Source organism: Marmota flaviventris, chromosome 6, assembly GCF_047511675.1.
Source record: "Marmota flaviventris isolate mMarFla1 chromosome 6, mMarFla1.hap1, whole genome shotgun sequence".
NCBI classification, from domain to species: domain Eukaryota; kingdom Metazoa; phylum Chordata; class Mammalia; order Rodentia; family Sciuridae; genus Marmota; species Marmota flaviventris.
The window spans coordinates 35446190-35462950 of record NC_092503.1 but is presented as its reverse complement, the minus strand read 5'-3'; the positions used below and the strand labels follow the sequence as shown (position 1 = coordinate 35462950).

Here is a 16761-nt window from a genome sequence, read left to right as displayed (position 1 = left end):
ACTTGATGAACCAGATCACGGACCCAGATGTATTTGAGATCAAAGAACAATTGATGGTTTTCATACAACATCTCATTCTTTGTAGGTTAATGTTATATATTTATATATCCAATTTTTGATGAGTAAACATTGGATGAATTTGACAAGAAAGCACAGAGAGAAGAGAGAAATGAAAAAAAAAAAAAAAAACCTTTTCTGGGTAGTATTAGTAACATTTAAATATATCTAAAATAAACAGGTGATACCATTTATAAAGGAAATAAGCCTAATATTAATAATTATGTGAAGTTCTTCTAATTGCATTCAAATGTGAACTCAATATCATATTTGAGAAAAGGGGGATTTTATTCAATTAATTTTTTAATCCAGAGAAAACCAGCTTTACTATTCAAACAAGGACCAAAATATTTTAAATCTGATATTAAAAGAGTTGACATTTTTTTCTAAGCAAAATAGTGTATTGGAAAAATTAAAATTTTTGAAATGAGATCTATACTCATGAGGACATTATAGTCTAGTAAAAAAATATAAAACTGATAATATAACATCAGCAATTTAATTATATACAAAGTATAGTACAGCCAAGTATATATGTGGTTATAAGAATAAAATAAAATTAAGAGTTCTAAGCCAGTCAGGAAAATCTTCCCAAAGCAGTGGGAACTTGTGTAGACATAGCAACAATAGGAAAGAGTTTGGTCAATGGATAAGTGGACAAAGAAATATCTAAGCAGAGGTAAGGGAACATTAAAAGGCCAGAAAATGTCAAAGAACAGAAAGCGAGAGAAGAGAGAAGAGAGAGAGAGAGAGAGAGAGAGAGAGAGAGAGAGAATGTGTGTGTCTAGAGGAATAGAGGGATTAGAGGGATCCAGGATGGTGGGAAAAGAAGAATTTGATCCCATTTGAGGTCTCATGTTATGCATCTTTTATTCTAATCTATAAAATTTTAATTAGTTTAGTTTTCCAGTAGTATATTTGTGAGCACTGATTTTGTTACCTTTTATTAACTTATAAGATACATACAGAATACTACACAACTCACCTTCAGACCATCTCCCTAGGCCCTCCCATAGGTAATAACACCGTGATTTCCAACTCAACAGTTACTTTTACCTCATTTTGAAATTTATGTAAACATAACACATACTCTTGTGTCTGGTATTATTCCCACGAGCCTATAGCTGTGACATTCATTCACATCGTTGTGTATAACAATAGTCTATGTTCATTGTGGAGTAAGATTCCACCATATGAATATCCCATCATTTATTTGTCTATTGCACTGCTGTTCAAGTTGTTTTCAGCTTGTGTCCATTATGAATGCTGTTGCTGTAAATATTCCTACATGTGTCTTTTGGGGAATATGAGCACTCAATTCTGCTGGGCTTATACCCAAAAATGAATTAGCAGGTCAGCAGGCTGTACAAAGTAGTTGTAAGGATTTACATCCAATCACAGTCTATGTGGGTTTTGCTTGCTCTACATTCTCACCAACACCTGAAATCACATTTGCAGCAGTTTCTCATTATGACTTTAATTTGCATTTCCTTGATGACTAAGTTGAATAGGTGCTCAGATTTTCAAGTCATTTTTAGGTGTTAAGACTCTTTCACAAAGTGCTCATTCTTTGGCATGCTGTTATTAAATATATTTAGCAGGCCTGTTAGCCATCATTGTCATCTAACAAAAGTAATATGTGGCAACTGCTGCAGAGTGTTATAAGCAATTTTTGATAGTATGGTATCTTTCCATGTGGAGACATTATTTTCCTCCTTTCTCTACTCTTCAACACATACTCCTTCTTGTATCATTCTAAATTATTTATTCACCCTACATTTCTTCTTCCCCTCTTGGCATCTAGTCCAAAAAGTCAATTAACAGAAATGGATTAGCATTGTCCAAGTACTGCATAGAGCTCAATAACAAGTTCATGTCAGAGAGCCAACCTTCCTGCTATAGTGGTTACTGAAGCTTGGGATTTTGGTTTGTTTGAGTGCTTGTGTGTGACTTTTAAGTAGACAAAAGAAGGAAGCCTACCTGTCTATACATTGGAAAATAAAAGGATCATTCATAAAACTTTAATAGGAAAAGTCTAAATGTCTCCTTTGCGCCAGTTTATGGCAGATAATGTTCATTCAGCACTTTGAAGAAATATCATAAGGAAAATGAATAAAACAGCATTTTCTATAAAGAAAATAAATATGGTGTTTTCTCTCAACTCTCTTCAGAACTAAACACGGTTATACTCGGGAAAAAATAAAGTGCCATGACCTTTTTTCCCTCCTTTGAGTGATAAATTACTTAATGTCCTATTAATTGGTCAATCTGGCTGAATTTCAAACACTTTCATTTTCTGTGCATATCATATTTTATTGTAACCACCAATTAGGTTGTGCATCAAAGGTGAGCCAACAAGGTCATCTGAGCAATATCTCTTCAGCTCTTCATTATCCACCATCAATGGTAATTAACAATGGTAACATTTCCATAAATCAACGTCTTTCTGATTATTCTCTGATGATAAACAGTCAAAATGTGTGCATTCCAGCCCACCCTCTTTAATTTTACATGAAAAATTCAGTCTAAATATATCACAGAGAAAATTCAGGCCAAAAATTGCAGTGTTTCTTTAATTAAAATGCACCAGCAAAATAAGGTTATGTACCTTTGAAAGAAAAATACAAACTTATGCAGAACACTAAATGAGTCTGCTGAAGATATAGGGGTCAAACACAAGAAGAAAAGGATGTCAAGCACAAAGTATCATTTTATTCCTCTGCAAAGGAAATTATGGCTCATTCCAGCCTCAGAAATAACCATTTGTCTAATCAGCCATGGGAAGTGACAATTCAGAATAAGCAGCAGATTTAATCCATGTACATACTATAGTGTAGACTTATAAAAAATTTTTCAAGAAAAAAATGTGGGGGTGGGGGGAGTGGATCTCATGAAAATAAAAAAGACACAAAGCATTAGAGTAGAGGAAGAAGGTTAGGAGGAGAGAAAGGGGAAGAAAATTGGCCAAATTGTTACGTACATGTACAAACATGTTAAAATGAATCCCACTGCTAAATACAATTATTACACACACACCAAAAAATAATTAATTAAAAACAACACTTTTAAAGGACACATATACTATATTCATTTATAACACAAAATATGGAAATATAACTTTTAGACTTTCCTTTATTTGCTTTACATTCTTGTGATATGTTGATATTTCTTTCTTTGTATTTTATGAATCATACTAATTATCAAGTTCAGGGATGATGGTGGTAAAAGGGATTTTTGTCCATCATTGGAATTGATATTTTCACTACTAATTGTTATGTTTAAAATTGCCTATCTAAAATTCATACTCAGTTTAGGAAGGACTTTCTGAATTGGGAGAAAAAATAATTTTAAACTATTTTATTTAATTGTAATAAAATACTAAAAATGTATTTTTAAAAAGTTGTTAGTAATAGAAAATCAGAATATCAATTGATTATATACAATAATATAGTTACATATTATATTTTATACACACATTATTATATGATATATAACTATATATGATATTTGTTTCTTTTTAAAAATTGGGTAGTTTCTTCTCTTTATCACTGCAATTTTGAAATTCCTGTTTATATTTTTGATTTTTGTAATTAAACAAGTTGTTGCTAAACACAGGACCCATATTATTTCCAAATTATTATGTTGAACTGAAAGCACAAATATGAATCCAACATTGTATAAAATTATATATATATATATATATATATATATATATATATATATATATATATATACTGATGTCTTCTATTAATGTGGTTTTCACAAGTAAGAGAAAACAATCAGAAGATGCATTACTCCATTACTTTGTTCTCACCCAAAAAATAAAAAAAAAAAAGAAGATGTATTCATTCCACAAAATCAAAGGATATAACAAGATCTTAGCAAAACCAATGAATAGGTTTCAGCACTATTTCTATGTTATTCTCTGGGAAAAAAGGCTTTCTCCATTTGATAATTTTTGTCTCTAAGATGCTCCTCCATCAGAGCCACTGGTTTGCTCATGATCAGCAGGAGCGTGAGACAGTCTCTCTCCAACCATGGAACGGAAGCCCTTCCACTCAGTATAACTGAATCAAATTGGTAATTTTATTGAATAAGTATCAAATGAATCAATCCAAGTGTAAGATTTTTTTTCAGTAGTCTTTTTTATTGTTCTGCTTTTTATGTTTTTATTTTTTGGTTTGTCATTTTTATTTCACATTAAGTAGAAAAAAAGCAATTATTTTTTTTTTGCAAAGACAGAGATAAGAAAGGTATAATGAGAAATTTTGAAGAATATATGGTTAGAGAAAGTGACTAAGGGAAATGCAAATAATAGTTTAAGACTAATATATGTCACCAAGAAATATAATAAATTTGCTTATTATAACAAAAAATTATTATAGTTATTTCTAAAATATGAAAATGCTACATACTCTGAAGCCATTTCCCCATGGCTAAGTAAATAAAATGGTTCTCAAGAGGGAGTACTTGGGAGGAAAATGAGCAAATTATATTCCATGCATGTATGATTATGTCAAAATGAACCCCAATTTTATGTATAGCTATAATACACTAATAAAAATACTTTTCAAATTTAAAAAGAGAGAGAGAGAATGATTCTTACCTTGAGGCATTTCAGGTGGCAGGTAATGGGGCTCTTGAGCACTAACATGTACCCATTCGAAATCATCATAGAGATCCTGGTGGTAATCACAGGCTCCTGGACCATCATCAAAAGTACAGCCACCTGGAAACAGAAAAGAGAACCAGTGTAATATTCCAAACACGTGTTCTAAACATGGGGCAGCAAACACTACATTGAAATACTTGATGTGATACACATAATCATAATAATCAATGGTCCTCCTACTTATTATTATTCTCTTTAAATTTCTACATAAAAATAAGTGTCTATCAGTATATTTTGTTTAAATTAAAAAAACAGTTTGAGCCCCAGAAAGAAGGTTGAAGCACAACTTTTGAATTATTTTTAAAAATAGAACATATGGTTATATGAATAACTGCATGAGGATGGTAAAAAGAATTTCCTGAAATATATAAACCACCTAAAATCTAAATAATGTTTAACAACTTTTGTGGAGAGGAGAAGAAGGAATAGTGAAAATTGTCTTTCTTTGTAATGCTTGTCCAAATAGGTGAAGTCAATGTATACATCTTAACACATCCCTTGCTTTTGGTGCAACTAAACTGGAAAGCAGTATAGAAATTCCTTAGAAAACTTGAAATTGAACCACCAGCTATCTTGCTCCTTGGTCTATACCCAAAGACCAAGCATACTACAGTAGCAAAGCCACATCAATGTTTATACCAATGTTTATAGCACCTCAATAACTAAACTGTGGTACCAACCTAAATGCCCTTCAATATATGAATGGATAAAGAAACGGGTATATATACGCAATGGAATATTACTCAGCATTAAAAGAGAATAAAATTAAGGCATTTTGCAGGTAAATGGATGGAGTTGGAGAATATCATGCTAAGCGAAATAAGCCGATTCCAAAAAACCAAAGGTGGAATGTTCTCTCTGATAAGTGGATACTGACTCGTAATGGGGTTGGCGGGGAGAATGTAAAAAATTGAGGAACTGTGATTGGGCAAAGGGAAGACAGGGGAGAGGAGGGAACATAGGGGCAGGAAAGATGTGAAATGAGATGGACATCATTACCCTAGATACATGTATGACAACATCTATGGTGCAAGACTACATTGTGTACAACCAGAGAATAAAAAGTTGTGTTCCATTTGTGTACAATGAATCAAAATTTATATTGCTGTCATATATACCTAATTAGAATGAATAAATAAATTAATTAATTATTAAAAAATAACTATAAAATCTGCTCATAATAGGCAATGAGACAAATTGAACTTTATAAATAGAGTCTAAAGCAGTTGAGGTCTGAGAAATACTCTCCCATAATTATTTAAATTATTTTCATACAGAAAGATGATTTAAATGTAGGGGGACTGAAGCACAAATTCACTCAAGTTAGTTGCTAATCATTGCTTCCACTTTATTTAATAACCTGATTTTTCCGCCCATTTATGTCAGCATTTTTTTTTTCTGGTTTTATTTTTAAGGGTAATTGTATGGCAGAAGTAGAATGACTACTTTATACAGGCACACACAAGTCAAAATATTTTGTGAATTCAAATCATGAAAATAAGAACTGGCCTATATGTCTAATCTTGAAAGAAAATAAATTAGAACTAATAAAAATCCAGCAGTGGCTTTAATGAGAAAAACCAATAACCTGATTCCTTTCAAGTAGCTTGTATTTTTGGTTTCCATGGGGATCTGTGTGAAGAGATTCAACAAATTCTTGGACCAGCAACAACAGGCTAAGGGATGGTAAACCTTGGGCCTTTAAATTCTTCTCACTGTGCTCATCAAAAATTTGGCCCTTTGAGTATGAATGAAAGTCACATTCCTCACCAATGACAGAGAAAAGACAGCATCAAAGTCAAAACAGTACATCAGAGGTGTCCAGATGACACCACAGACCTAAAACCTTTTTCAAAAGCAAAAGTGCCTATCCGTGAATTCCTCTTATGAACACACCATTCCTTTAAAATAACCCAAAGTCCAGCAAAACTTAATATTGTCCTTTAAATATGCAATATATTTTTTTATAAATGCTTTCATGAAAAATGATGTATTTTTTTAATTTAAAATTAATCAGTTAAAAGAGGTTACAAGAAAACACAAATTCATACACCAAGGGAAAAGTTTTTCTCAAAAATATTATTTGTTATCACATCCCTAAAGTGACTTATTGCTTTCCAACACATGCCTTAAGGGGCCCCATTACCTTTATATTGGTAAGAGTACCCTAATGTAATTTAAACTACCAGTGGAACCCATATTGCCTCATTTGGAAGACAAATGGCCTTAACTGCTGTCCTTCAGAGCCTCTATAAATTTTAGACTCCAGCATTCTGATTAACAATAACACCTAAGAATAGATGTATGAAATAAATTGCACATCATTCCAGAAACATATCAAGAGTGTCTTGAAAGTCCTTGCTGGTCTTCTTGACTTGCATGAAAATAACATGTTAAAAGATAAGTTTTAATCTATAATTTACAATGAATTCCAATCCAAGGGTAGCCATAGAACTCTTCACCACATGTATAACATATTTCTAAATCTTTCTTTGGTAAGAGGTTTTTCCAATTGCTTTTGTAAACAACAGTATATCTCAAGGTTAAGGAATAAAACAGTGTAGTAGAAGATAGGGAGTATAAAAACTAAAAACAATGAACCAAACAGTGGTTATGTGGGATAACAGTGTGATTGGAATTCTAAAGAGCAAATGAGAAGTGGATACCTGTACCTAGTATGTTGAGGAAGACTTTACTGAGTTACCCCTAATGAAGGTGAGTAAGAATGTGCCAAGAAAACCAAAGCTAGAATGGAAACAGGATTGCAATCAAAGGAAAGGCAAAAAGAAATGTCAGAGAAGGCTAAAGCAGCATGAGATAGTAGCGAATCTCAAATAATTCTCTATAATGAACATGAAAAGTATGGAGGGAATGCAGCAGAAACAAATCTAAACAAGGAAGATTTTAAATGTCATAAATGGAGTTTAATGTTTCTTCGTCAGTTGTATTGAAAGCACTGAAAGATTTATACCCAGAATATGGCACAATTCAAGCCTCATTTAAAATTAATGATAACAACTCAAAATAAAACATATAAAGGGCTGGGGACATGGCTCAGTAGTTAAGCATCCCTGGGTCAATCCCTGGTAGCAGAAAAAAATAAAATAAACCATACTTAATAATAACATCAGTAGCTGTCACGTGTAGAAGAATAGAAAGTGGAATGGAGGAAAATGGAAGTAGATATTTGGATTCAACCTTACAATAGACAGCATGTAGAATATATCTTGAATTAATTCCATCATTCACTCTCTCTACTGATATTTAAGACTCACTAGAAAGTCTTAAATAGAAAGCCTTCTGTGCTACATACAGTCCTGTCTATACGTGTTCCTGATCTGTAGTATTCCTATCTATTTAAAAGAGAAATGTCAAAACAAGGTTCTTATTCATAAATTAAAGCATCACTCATGAATTTTAAGTTTTACAGAACTAGACGGCAGAACAGAAGATGGCAACACTGAACTGGCATTCCAAAAATTTAGTTAGGCAGAGGAGAGAAAAAATGAGCAAGGAAACATCTTGCACTTTCAACTGTTGTATTTGCTACTGGTGCTAAGGCTACAAACGAGTAGCTGCAAATCATGCCAGAAAAATGGTGACCATAGATCTTGACTCTGGGAGGAAAATTACTTCTGAAAAGCATTTCACAGATTGCTAATTCCTCTCGACCAGTCATTTAGCTGAGGGACAGCTGCATCACTGCAGTGGTCTGCTTCCACCATGGAGAGCCACTTGAAGGTCTCTGCAACCTGTTCTCCTGAAAACAAAAATCAGACAGATTTGAACTTGCCAGAATTTCTTTCCTTTTCTAATGTAGTCATGGAAAGGGATAGTACTAAGTAATATTTGGTATACCAGCCCCTCTAAAATAATTCTCTGGCCTCAAAATGATACTGCCCAAATATCTAAAACATTTAGAGGAATTCTTGAGAACTTAGTCTATGAGAAATATGAAAATAAAGACCCTTTCTGTAGAATTATGAAGAAATGAGAAATGCTAAAACTCAAATCCTTTCTGAAGTCAAACTTTTCAATAGAAAAGGTTTACTTCATGTTGAACTACAAAAAAGAAAAGAAAAGAAAAAAGAAAAAAGCCATTAAGAACTTGGACAGTCGTGAATATTTTGTTTAGAGTGTTCTTTTAAAAATAGTGTGCTAGAATCTTCCACATTCTCCTTTACATATCTGTAATCTTCTGACTGCATATAATAGCAAGAAAAAAATACAGTTATCTTTTGTGATTCTATACTGAAACAAGTTTCATTTAACTAAATATATAGAACATTTTCTTAATTTCTTATATCGTGTGGAATATATCAGACTTTAAAAAGTAAGAAAGTCCTGGACCAAACATGTTGGCAAGTACATCTTTAGAACAGTTGTTAGATGACTCTTAAAACTGAACTAGTTAAACTTCTAATGTGAATTAAGCTTTAATATACAAATTTGAACTTTTAAGTAGTAATCAAATTTAGAATGATCTTCCTCCCATGTAGAACATAGAGAAAAATTAAGATATACCTCATTAGACATAAAAAATATTGAGTTAAACTAACTTCAAATGAGTCCTCTTTAGTTATGCTAATCTGAGTTCCTAATATAAATATACTGCTATAGCCTCCAAAACATATCAAGAAGCAAATATTTCACCAAAAAAATTCAAAAGATATTCAGCTATTACTGAATATCTTAAATGTAGTTCCATTTATAATTTGAGTGAATATAGTTTATTTGCAGAAAAACACGTTATTGAGAAAAGTATAGAAATTCATGCTTTTAAGTAAAGTTCATATTCCTATAAAATACAATGGGATATTTTAATAGATTTTTTTCTCTTTTAACTCTATACTTCTGTTGACAGTACAAAATAAGAGTTGACATATACAATCAATGTTTAGGTGTATGCATCTCCTATAAAGATAAGCAACACTTTTACTCAATGAATAAAAAAGAATATTGAAATATTGGAAATGAAATACAGGGGGAAAAAAGCTAAGTAGATTCAAATGCCTTTAAATGCACATGGATAAATCACTGATCATAATATATTGTTCTAGTGCAATACCAAAAAGGATCTACTGGAAGAAAATTAAGAAAATCCATAAATAAAAGGTTATCAATTCAGACCCAGAATAAAATCCTTTACACTGCTAGTAATTTATTAGTATGTGAGAATATTATTAGAGTCTAGCAACTTCACAAAAGAAAAAGGACTAGGTACACATTTGTGGAAATTCAGACCCATCATTTGTTGATAGATAACAATAAATCTTAATGATGAGAGAAGAAATCACTTCAAACACACTCATTAATTATCTAATTGTTCATCCCTATAATTCCATCTCTAGCCAAGAATATATGTTTAATATATGTAATCTAAGATTAGTTAGCTGGTAAGGCTTCTATTCAAATTGTCTATGAGACAAAGCAAATGTTATATTTTAAATAATTTTCCTTCAATAAAACTGAATGGAATAAGAACATGAAGACCAATTTTATATCCTCCATCTTTCCAGAAAAGTAATATCAAAACTTCCTGTACCTCAATTAATAAAAACTTAAGGAATTTTAAGGAACTGGTACATGCTATCCACTTACATGGTAGAAAAGTATATATGTATCTCGATACAGCATGAGGTAATTGCTAAATACATACCTAGCTTTGCTATTTTACTTCTGGGAATTTCAATTTCCTCCCTAGTAAAATCAAGACAATAATAGCTACAGTGCAATGATGTAAGGAATAGCCATAATGCATGTAAGACTATTTACACTAACACGTTTTTGTAAAAGAAACTTTATTATTTTTCATGTACATTTTTTTCATGGTTTGTCCTGTATATGTGCTATCATATTACAGTTTGGATCCCATGCACATATTTAATAGCTAAATCCTAAGTGAAAGAGAAGCTGCACAGTAGTACAAGTCAGAAACCTAGAGACTGTGAGAGAGCTGGAGACACTTTCAAGGTCCTCTAGTCCAAAGACTTTAAACTCATAAGCCTACAAAGGAAAATATATGGACCTTGTAACTCTGCAAATACATGCACAGGACCATGCAAATTTGTCTCCTAGTATGGGTTGCTAAGTTCAGCATTCTTTCCATAACTCACATAAAACGAAGACTAGCTATGTGATTGAGGTAAGCAGATATTAAAAGAAAATAAAAAGCCAAGTTATCTGCATTTTCTCTCAAATACATATAACCACATGTCCACTGCAAGAGCAAACCCAGAAGACAGGTGTGAGCAATCCAAATTTCTTTCTAATTTTCAGGTCTCACACACAAATTGGAATCCAGAAATAAGACTCTGAGACATGGTCAGCCCCGACAGTATATATGTGACTTCATCCAACCTCATTATGGAGCTAATGGGTGATTTCATGCCAAATAGCCTTAGAAATGATTTCACAGATGAAAAGAGGTTTATTAAAATGTAAAAGGAATGTATTAACGAAAAGTGTCTCAGAGTAGGAAAAATTAGAATTGCCTATGGTCACAGAGCAAGAAAGTATCAAAGTGAGAATCTGAATCTAGGCACCACAAGTTCTTTACTCTTAATCATTACACTAAATGGCTCCCCAAAATAAGGCAGAATTAGACATTTTCAGAATCATCCAGTAGAGGCCCCTCCCATGGACTCAGCCCCAAAATATTATCCAACAAAAAGCACATTTCCCATTCCACCTATGCAAGAGCACAATGTTACTTCATCCTTTGAGGATAAAATGTAGTGAACTTTGAACCACATCACATGTCAAAGTCTCCCAGGCATTCTTGATGTCAAAAATGGGAAAGGGTCTTTCTTGAATAAAGTCATAAAAGTCTAGTTGATTAGTATTTTTAGCAAACAATTTTATTTAAACAGGTTGACTGAAGGTCAAATTTTCATATGATAACAACATTGCCCTCTTGATATTGCTTGGCAAGCTTCACTTTTCAACACATCTTCCCCAAAACAGTAAAATGAGTTATTTTACTGTGTTTAAAAACATTAATATAAAAACATTTAAAAGGTGAAAACAATTTTTTTTCATTACTGTCCTTACACTAACTGTAGAATAAGATAACAGGTATTTTCCCAAAGAACATTAGTGAGTGTATATACACAAGTTTCTTTTTCTTTTTCTATATTCCAGTAAAAGCTCAACACTTTTGCTTAGTGTTAGATACACAATCTGAGAAACCCACTGAACAAAGTAATTGAGAGTAAATGTAGTGAAAAATAAAATTCCCAACTGAAGTCATATTTACATTTTGGTAAAATTGGAAACCACCCAAGCTCACATTTAAACTTCTCTTTGTTTTGTTTCTCTGAAGGGATTACTGGTGGGCTCCACTTCACCCATATCAGACACGTTCTGGCTTATTTCAGCAGTTGCTCCTGACTTAGATCAAGTATGGCGGGTGATGGATCATTTTTCATTAGTGAAGGGAATTCTGTGAAAGGCTGAAGCCATGTAAAACAAACTCTATGACCCAACCTCCTAGAAAAGGGGCAAAGACGCCGCTCTGAGGCTTTAGATTTGAAGTTACTTATCAGATTGATGAAGAAATTCTAACATGCTCAAGTACATTTTAAGAAAGTCAAAAATTCAGTTAAGACTTTTAAATATAATTCAAGGAAAGAGATATAATTTAGGTAATAATTAAGAAAAAAACCTCAAAAGTTAAAAAGGAAACTCTTTCCATATTTTTCCTTAATATGAAAACGCCTTCCTATCCAAATGTTTTGGATGTGATTAATGTAGAAGATAATATAGGCCAATGTCTGAATTTTCATAGCTCTTTAAACTTATTCTCAATAGTAAAGAGTTAATGTTTCTTTAGTAAGTATGAAAATTGGGAAACATCATCATTTCAACCAGTATTTTTCTACTGTCTATATTAACCATTTCTTCTCTTCCAGCCATCATTTAGGACAGCTTGGCCTTCTACCAGATCCACAGCCAACAAGCCACTCATACAAGAAGCCAGAATCCCAACTCTCTCCTCATAGTCCTCTCTCAGTAAGTACATATGGCTAACATTTAGTGGAACTGCTCAAAAAATAAAGATTTCTCAGTGGCAAAAAGCACTGTTACAGACAAACACATAAGTAGCACTTAAGTCAATGACCATTCTAACCTAACAGAGAGTTTCACTGGTGGAATGGTGAGAAAGGTTTGACATTGGGCCTCACCAAGATTTAGGTCTGCCTGGGTATTTGTTTTCTCATTTCTATACCAATAAATAAACCATTTCTCCTTACTTTCTCATCTCTACTTCCAATGACTACTTAGGAATGGTGTGCCAATTAATTTGAAAATCTGTCCAGAATATCCTATGACATAGGAGTTAAGTGCTCTATACATCTGGGCAATCATTAAGTGAGGATTTCAGTTAGAAAAACATATGGGTGATATTATTGTTCTATATTTATATGAGATTTTAAATGTAAATTGATCAATAATTTGGTGGATTAGAAAAGAGCAGATGAGTTTACAGTATAATATCCATCACTCCTGAGCACTTGTGAAAGGTAAAACAGTGAAGTGAAAATAAATTCAGAAAGAGAGGTCACTACCAACTCTACTCCCTGGTAGAACTTCTAAACTGCAAACTACCACAATTCAGCTATTCTTACATGAAAGTATTTTAAAGATTCTGGATCTGCTTCTATTAAGATTTCATGGGAAAAAATACAAAAAGAAAAAAAAGAGATTCGGTATGGAAAAGACATCTAGAGCTGGAGGAATAATTTAATAGCGAATAGAAGTTAACTTTCTTTTGCTGCAAACTCCTGCAGATCAAGGCTCAGGGTTCCCAAAAACAGTAGCATAAAAATACCAATATACTTGGAATACCCTTGCCTCACCAAGTTTAGATGATTGGCTGATACATTATAACTCATTCTTCAATATTTTTTTTTAATTTTTCCCTCTAGCATTTGCCCTAAAACATAAGGACCAACTTTAAATCTATCAAATTGTAAGGTTTACTGGAAAAAGGCAAATACGTTTCTTCAAAAACAGACATAAAAACCTGGAAGTATTTTAAATTTCCTATATGAAGGGAGAAGCTGGCAAATACAATTTGAATAATAGATGAAAGCCACAGGAGTATGAAGATCGCATTTGAAGTCTGGTGTCTCCACAGTGTGATGGTTTTCATGCCCCACTCCTTACCTCAAGCCATAGCTATATTGGGGTATTTTCAAGTCTTCAGAAATAGATAAAGTAAAATATATTATTTTAGTGTCTTTCTAGAAAGGCCATACTGGCAAGTAATTATTTTTGAATGTGTCTAACTAATATTTTAATAAACATAGGGAAAGTCTCTCCACTTTATTACTCATATAAGGAGAAATTGAAACAAAAATGAGGAGTTCTTAACATTTGCAAAAAGAGTACTGACTTTATGTAAGGCTAAGCAGAAATAGAAATAATAGAAGGACAATGGAGACTTTGCTTCTTAGGGTCATTTTCTGTTCCAGGTTTTTATTGCACTTGCACTTTAAATCAAACATTTCATGTCTGTAATCTACCCTACATAAATGTTGGCATATGTGCAGTCCTGAGTCCCACAAAAAAAAAAAAAAAAACAAACTAGGTCTACCTCCCATCCCCCCACCCCCACCCGCACACTATATATATATATTTATCAGCTTCAAAGATACCGTAGGTAACAGGACTCCCTTCAGCCTTTAAGAGGGACTGACAGCAAAATTGCTCACAGTTCAAACTTTAGGCTAATAACCAATGGTAAGTTATTTTGATAGTTCATTCATGTAAATAAGCTAAATATTCAATGCTATTAATTGATAACAACAAAGCATATTTTAAGAAACAACATAGAATGTCACAATTATTTGAACTAATGCTGAGGGAATTAAGAGACCCAAAGATATTACAGTAAGAAATGTCAAATCAAATGTACAAAGGAAAAGAAAAAAGTGTCATAGGAGATTGGTGACATAAAAGTATCCCCCCCTTAATCGACAATTGTTTCAGATAGATATTTAGTATGCTGAAAAAACAAACACAGAGAAATTTCTTATGAGAAGTAGAGTTTTATATAAACTGCTCAAGATGAGATGGATGACATCAACAGTCTTGTTAGGTCATCCAAAAAGAAAATTATCTTAAAAAAATGACTTGAATATAACTTCCTAGTATTCTTCTAACATCTAATAACAAACTGTACCTATTTTTTAAAGTGACTTTGGGCCTTTTCTGAAGATACAAACATAATTCACAATAGATTAAAGTATAGTGGAGAGCCTAGCCCATCAAAAGCATTTCTAATGCTACTTAATCTACAAAGGATTGGTTATAACTTTGCCATAAAATATATACACATGCATATTTCTATAGAAAATGCTTGGATTATAATTCTGATCATCTAAATACTATTACTTATAAAATTATTCAATTCAATATTGAACTGTTATAAAAATATAAAATATAGTATTATAAAATAAAATTATAAAATATAATCTATTCTCAGAAATTACATTTACAAGTAGTAGAAAGTACAATATGATGAACTAATGAAAACACATGTTAAATGTATTAGGGTGAATAGGAAAATATCTCCCAACAATTAGTCCTTTCCTTGACCCTGGCTCTTAGCTTTCAGTATTGAAATTAATTGTAGTCTACAATTTGGATGTTGCCACAGGTTTTACCCAGATCAAGATAATGCACGGAGAAAGCAGGACTGGAGAAAATAAGACATGAAAATATGGTATACAGCTCACAATTAGCTGATATTCCAGATAACTGTATTTGATTAAGTTTTTCAGGAGATGCTTCACAAAGCATAAACAGGAAATGGGGCTGCTGGATCCCAGAACTAGGCTACTGGATTACCAAGAAAGGTGACAGAAGCCCAGAGAAAGTCACAGAAAGGAATCTACATGAGGGCAATTAAGACTAACAGCTTGAAGGGTATAAGAGGGTGGAGAGTCACAGAGGAACCCTGAGACAGAGACTAAAAGTAGCCACTCAATCTTAGTGACCCACTTTTTCTCAGTGGCAATAACCATAATTCAAGAGTCATAATCATGTTGCTCATGATAACATGATCACTTTAAGAACAGCCTGCAGATGCATGGAAGGCAGATAAGTAAGAGGCATTTAGATTTGTGTTCAATGTGTTTTAACCTGCAACCAGTAAATAAATTCCACATCTAGAAGGAAATGTGTGATATTCAAAAGCCACTTCCTACTGAGATCACATCTAAAAGTAAATATCCTCAAAAGATGACCATTATCCATCAGTGAAATTCTGCAGTCCACTCAGACTCCCTCTTAAGTAATTTCATAGAAACAGACAAAAGATAGTGGTCACTAGAGGCCAGGAAAGGTAGAAGAAACAGGCACTAATATACAGTTAGGAAAGAACAATAGTAATATTCTACAGAACATTAGGGTGACTATGGTTCGTAGCAATTTACAATATAAATTTATTTTATTATTTTATATTATTTTATTTTTAAAAAAACCTCAAAGATTTTAAAATATCCTAACACAAAGAAAAATACATGTTTAAGAAGACAGAAATGTAAATTGTCCTGGCTTATTACACATAGTATATATGCATTGAATTATCACAGTGAATCCCATAAAAATGTACAGAAGTTTTAAAAAGACCTAAAATATAACCTCTTCATTTCTATAGACAAAAACCAAACACTCTTTTATTTAGTATATGATTCCTTGGTCAATTGAATGTGTTGCATGCCTAAATTTCCTGGAAAAGTTTTTGTAAAGTTTCCTTATCACAAATATAGAAAATATCAGCTTTTATTTTCCCCAGAAAAAGAAGAGGATTTTAAAAAGTTGATTCCTAAATTGAGAGCAGTTTAACTTCAGTCCTATGATCAAATCTATTCTCCACATATTTACAGTTTTAAGCGGCAAATATAAGAAACGGCAAAATACAATATGTGCCATTGGAATGTAGTTTTTTACAATTATAATCTTTAGATGCATTAGAATGCACAAACAAAACTCAGAAAGGCTTTACGGATCTCAAAGGGGAT

General features: G+C 32.5%; 1 protein-coding gene across 5 annotated transcripts in view; it reads right to left on the bottom strand.

The window, feature by feature from the left end:
- The window catches only part of Ptprk (protein tyrosine phosphatase receptor type K), a 542901-nt gene that overhangs the window by 415044 nt on the left and 111096 nt on the right, over nt 1-16761 (bottom strand). For all 5 annotated transcript variants that reach the window (XM_071613038.1, XM_027947359.3, XM_071613039.1 and 2 more), the window contains exon 2: nt 4664-4786. In XM_071613038.1, the coding sequence (XP_071469139.1) occupies nt 4664-4786 (123 nt within the window). The remainder of the gene's footprint in view (nt 1-4663; nt 4787-16761) is intronic.